The 6004-nt window shown below is 39.0% G+C and overlaps 1 protein-coding gene across 1 annotated transcript in view; it reads left to right on the top strand.

Annotated features, from left to right (window-relative positions):
- Positions 1 to 3383: 3383 nt before the first annotated feature.
- The window catches only part of enpp1 (ectonucleotide pyrophosphatase/phosphodiesterase 1), a 27546-nt gene continuing 24925 nt past the window's right edge, over positions 3384 to 6004 (top strand). The window contains exon 1 of the mRNA XM_058071759.1: positions 3384 to 3562. Coding sequence (XP_057927742.1) covers positions 3452 to 3562 — 111 coding nt within the window. The 5' untranslated portion in view covers positions 3384 to 3451. The remainder of the gene's footprint in view (positions 3563 to 6004) is intronic.

Raw genomic sequence — 6004 nt, 5'->3', positions numbered from 1 at the left:
GGGTGCCTCAAGCTGGGTGAGGGTGGTTGGATATGGGGTTTTTATTCTGTGTACACAAGGAATAATATATATTTTGTTGGGATGAGGTTGGAATCTGGGTGGTTAGGGGGTTAGGTGGGACTAGATCAGTCTTGACTTCTTCCCACTCCCTTTTGAACATGTGTACGTTTATATATATATATATATTTTTTTTTTATTTGTATTGATTTTGGTTGGTTTGTGGTGTTTTGGATGTTTTTCATGTTCGAAATAAAGAAGAAAAAAAAAGAATGACTGAGAGCATAGCTGGCAGGCGTCATGACACAATGTTTACATACTGACTGTTTGCAGCTGCAGACGCAGCCCATAGTATCTCCTCCACGCATACATTTACACAGGGTGTATACACTCGGTAAGAAATGTTAGAAAAGTCCACAGGCTGCACCTGTCACACAGTGTGGATGTGACGGCCTGCTGTTGTGCTTGTTTCACTTGTTAACAGAAATGTTAACAGTGCTAGATCTAGAGCTCGAGTTCTGTACCTGTCCTGCAGGTAAGACTACCTTGCACACTCTATAATGCTACACAGACATACACCATGTATCCGGAAACGCCCATATAAGGAAGTGCGGTTCACTGTGACATCACAGGGAGCCGATGTTCAAAAAAAAAATCTGAAATCTGAGCCAAAGCGCGGGAGCTGTTTTGATGGAAATATTATTTGGGTAAACAATCTATGAACAAACAGACGTCCATCTCGACTACAAATCCACAGCTGACAGAAACTTCCAATAAACCGTGCAGAGGATTGTGACACGTTGAATAATTCACAGCAAATTTACAAGTGACTACACTAAGTCTCATGGGAAGAAGGTGACTCCGACTGTCAGCTAATGAATTCTTTAAACGCATCTTCAGCTGCTCTTCCTTCTGCATTATTGAAAAAGACAGGAATCACTCAATTCCGCTTCTATGGTATGGTACGGTTAGCTTAACAAGCTACATTAAGCAACATCACGTGTTACATTCCAGCATGTGTGAAAGGGAGTAGGGAGAAGCGTGTTTGGGATTCCACAAGAGTCATATCTAAGTACCTGTGCAGTTCAATAAAAACAAACTCCACAAGAGTCATATCTAAGTACCTGTTCGGTTCAATCAAAACAAACTCCACATGAGTCATATCTAAGTACCCGTGCAGTTCAATAAAAAAACTCCACAAGAGTCATATCTAAGTACCTGTACAGTTAAATCAAAACAAACTCCACAAGAGTCATATCTAAGTACCTGTTCGGTTCAATCAAAACAAACTCCACAAGAGTCATATCTAAGTACCTGTTCGGTTCAATAAAAACAAACTCCACAAGAGTCATATCTAAGTACCTGTTCGGTTCAATCAAAACAAACTCCACAAGAGTCATATCTAAGTACCTGTTCGGTTCAATCAAAACAAACTCCACAAGAGTCATATCTAAGTACCTGTTCGGTTCAATCAAAACAAACTCCACATGAGTCATATCTAAGTACCCGTGCAGTTCAATAAAAAAACTCCACAAGAGTCATAGCTAAGTACCCGTGTAGTTCAATAAAACAAACTCCACAAGAGTCACATCTAAGTACCTGTACGTTTAAAAAAAAACAAACTCCACAAGAGTCATATCTAATTACCTGTTCGGTTCAATAAAAACAAACTCCACAAGAGTCATATCTAAGTACCTCTTCAGTTCAATAAAAACAAACTCCACAAGAGTCATATCTAATTACCTGTACGGTTCAATCAAAACAAACTCCACAAGAGTCATATCTAAGTACCTGTGCGGTTCAATCAAAACAAACTCCACAAGAGTCATATCTAAGTATCTGTACGTGACGAACAGTGGTTGGTCAGCCACCCACATTGCAAGCGTCTCATACCGCATCATTGTAAGGAAAAACTACACATGGTGTAACACGGGAGTCCTCATACAACCTTCCATGTTTTTAATGACAACATCAAACCCTGATTTGGTTGCACAATGGGACCATACACAAACACACACATTCACAGCAGGGCAAGGATAAACACCAGCTCAGAACAGATGACCCCGGGATTGTTTGCAGTCAAGAAAAGGCTGAGGTCAGAGGTCATGAGTTCCAGCGTATTATCAAGCGATCATGTGACACGGCTGGACATGAAGAAAACCAGGCTGGACCTCAGAGAGTAGAATAATATAAGTTGCTTGTTTAACTTTATGTTCTGTTCACAGGGTTTATATCACAGTAGGTAAACACATCTAGTATCTCAGTAACAGCGTTGCAACATCGCCATCTGGTGGATGCTTTTAGCCACAGCTGAACTTCAGTGTCGGTACTGATAGCTGAAGCTCTCAAGCTAATTATGACTGTGAAGTGTACGCACTTACATTGAGATATACGGCAATACAAGCTGCACATTGACTACTCTATAAGATAAGATAAAGTTTCATTGTTAAAGTATTGTTCCTCATGAAAATAATTGGAGATATGAGATCTGTTCAATTAAATAATTTTTATAAAAATAAAAATCCTTTGCTGTGTGTGTCCAGTGCCCCCTTTTTGTTTTGAGTTTGTTTGTATTACTGTTGACGTTTTGTTTAAAAATAAAAATAAAAATAATAAAAATGGTATTTTTAAAATATATTTTTTTATTTTTTAAATAAAAAATATTTTTTATTTTTAAAATAAAAAAATATTTTAAAAATAAAAATAAAAAATATTTTTTTAAATAAAAATTAATTTTTATTTTTATTACTGTTGACGTTTTGTTTAAAAAAATGAAAAAAATATTTTATTTTTATTTTTTCATTTTTTTTAAACAAAACGTCAACAGTAATACAAACAAACTCAAAACAAAAAGGGGGCACTGGACACACACAGCAAAGGATTTTTATTTTTATAAAAAATATTTATTATTATTATTATTTATTATTATTTATTTTTATAAATATAAAATAAGAATGAAAATTAAAAAATACATTTCTTAAAATAGATACATTGGGGTCAAATTAAAACCAGATCCCAAACTTTATCCGGACACAAAGGAGCATGATATAAAATACACATTTATAAATGACGTCGCAGTACTCCACTCTGACCGCAAGATGGCGACAGCACTCAAACACCCCTACAAGTCTCGTCATTGCAACTTGAAGCAACAGATAGCAAGGATTTTAGACAAGTCCCAACACAAACCCAATGAATGAATGAAGTTGGTATTTAAACCCGCTACAGCCCACTGTCACGTGTATTAGTTTTACAGTCAACCCAAATAGTGGAACTTCACTTAGCGTGTCCTCCCGCGACTTGAAAAAAAAAAAAACTTTGCAGACGTCAAAGAAACGAGGCGGTGCTACACTTGAGTCCACATCCCATACTTTTTAACTCCACACTAACACACACACACACAGAGAGAGACACAGACACAGTGTCTGTGGCGTGGGACACCCGGGCAGCCGTCATGGAGGCTAAGCGGACAGAGGAGCAGTCTATGTCCGTGCTTGGGACCACCTCGGAGCCGGAGGGTCAAATGACACAGAAAAAGAGCAACCGTTGTAAAATCATCTCTGGGGTAGGTTCACCATCTATGCACATCCGAGTGGGAGTGGGAGCTTTGTTTTGTTAGAAGTATCCATAATTCCAGTGCTTTGTGACGCGCGTTGTCATTCATTTACAGGCAGCCCCCCTCCTCGCTGTTTAAACTGGCAGGATTGCCTGTTAAAGGTGGGCGAGTCGATACCGATATCGACAACACAGTAGTCTCGATATCGGAGGGAGACTAGCATTATTAGATCGATATGATTATTTTCACAAACGTATTTTTGTTGATATTGTTACATTGCTGTATACTGTTGTATAGCGATTACCGTATAATATATATTTTAAATCAGAAAACGTTTTCCTTGTTAGCATCCTATTAGCGAGCGAACACAATGGCAAGTTACGTCACCCGTCTATTTGTGTATGGACACAAATAACATTTCATAATCATAGTTTCACATGCATAAAACAATCCTAAATGTATATAAAATATGAATGAAAAGAGCTAAACCAATATTTAAGGTTCCCGAAGGCACACTGCGGCAGCGAGACACCACACTGACACCACCTTCCTGTTTTGCCATGAGTTATTTCTTAAATTAATAAGCGTTTCTCGCCTTCTTTATCGAAATGCCGGCATTGCAAAGTTCTTTAGCTTCATTTTGGGTTAAAGTATGGAGGTGGTTGTGGTTGATCTTGCTGCTACATCGTATCTTTGGGTCAAAAATCCTGTCTTCAATAAAAGTAAACGTAACCTTAAATGTTCATTTATGCTTTATATGGATTTATATGCATTTCAAATGCTTTTCTGCGTGTAAATCTAGAATTATGAAACTGTAAAAATGTGTTTTATGTTAAAGTGTTTGAACACGGAAGCAAGATGTTGACACCCTAACGCCAAAAGACAGGGGGGGCCAGGAGTGTCTCCCCAGTCAGGGGTTAGTGGTTCAAGGGTCTTTTCCCAGCTGCTGGTGAAATTCAGCCCCCCATGTCTGCTTGGGATCCCGGAAGAGTAAAGTTACAAGTGAAAGGGGATATTTTTACGTTTTACGACGCTATTTATTTTTTTGCAGAACTTGCAGAACAATACAATAAAATTAAAAAAAGTCAGGATGTTTGCATTGGCTGTCATTAAACTGTGCAGGTGTAGCTCATTTATCTGATGATTTTCCATCAGAGACGTTCAAGTGAGGTCACGGTCAGGTCAGAGGATCAGTTTTCTGCGTACACGGGCTTGTTATGCATCAGTAATGTTAGCATATGCAGATATTTGTGTCTTACTATGCTCGCTAAAGAGAAAAACACAGCACCACATATTGTTTACTCTTCGTGGAATGAAGCCTAGCCACAAATATTCGCGGGTAAGGCTAAATCCGGAATCTTTGCTTAAACTATGCATTGCAAAAAAAAAAAGCATTTCTGATGTTAAATGACATTATACAATACTGGCTTTGACTGTGCAGTAAGACAAAAATAGACACACTTTGACCAGCGGTTTAGCGGCGTATCTTCGGTGAGCACCTTTGCAAGCTAAAATAGCATCAAAGAGGCTCAGGAGAAGCCTTGATTATTGACATATGTGGCAAACTGGAGACTCCAATCGGGTTTTTCCTGAAATGCATCTGTTTGTAATTGAAACACGAGTCCTTGTTAAACTGGAATCTTATTCAAGAGCTTGCAAAAAAAAGATTACTGCAGACATTTAAAACTAGCACCAAGTGTTAAATCTAGACTATATGTATTTTTTTTTTTTGATTACCGTGAGTTGTGATAGGACATTTGGCTGTTTTGTAGCTTCCTTTCCAGGAATATTTGCTTTTATTGCTCTCTACTTTAACATCATATGATCCTTTATCATCATGTCTGACGTCTTGGCCGCTAGGCATACCCATCAAAACAAATTTCACCCCCTGTCTTGAAGTCAGCAGAGCTGAGAGTGCAAAAGGAAAACAAAAATTGTGCCGCCGACTCTTCCAATTCACTTGAGTTTGGGGGCAAGAAAATTTCAAAATGTTTGAAATCTTTGTCGTGTTTCCACCAAGTGGAACCAAATGTCACAAAGAAGCCGCCTATTGGAATCTACTGGAATGTAATGGCGTGAGCTAAGTTGCGCCAATGATGCTAGGAGTCTACTGGACCGGCACCTGTTGGTGCCAGTTCACGCCAATGCAATTTGCTGTGGCGCCTGGAGTCGCCAATAAGGTGCCTAGTGGCGTGCAGTGACCCAAACTGCCTCCCAACTGGCTCGTGGTGGCCCATAACGGCAGCAAAAATTGAGTTTGGCGGCAAGAAAATTTCAAAATGTTTGAAATCTTTGTCACGTGTCCATCAAGTGGAACCAAATGTCACAAAGAAGCCACCTATTGGAATCCACTGGAATGTAATGGTGCGAACTAAGTTGCGCCAATGATGCTAGGAGTCCACTGGACCGGCGCCTGTTGGTGCCAGTTCGTGCCAATGCAATTTACTGTGG

Source organism: Doryrhamphus excisus, chromosome 1 (genome assembly GCF_030265055.1).
Source record: "Doryrhamphus excisus isolate RoL2022-K1 chromosome 1, RoL_Dexc_1.0, whole genome shotgun sequence".
Taxonomy (NCBI): Eukaryota; Metazoa; Chordata; class Actinopteri; order Syngnathiformes; family Syngnathidae; genus Doryrhamphus; species Doryrhamphus excisus.
Note: the sequence above shows the minus strand (reverse complement) of the source record. Positions and strands in the feature narration are given on the sequence as shown.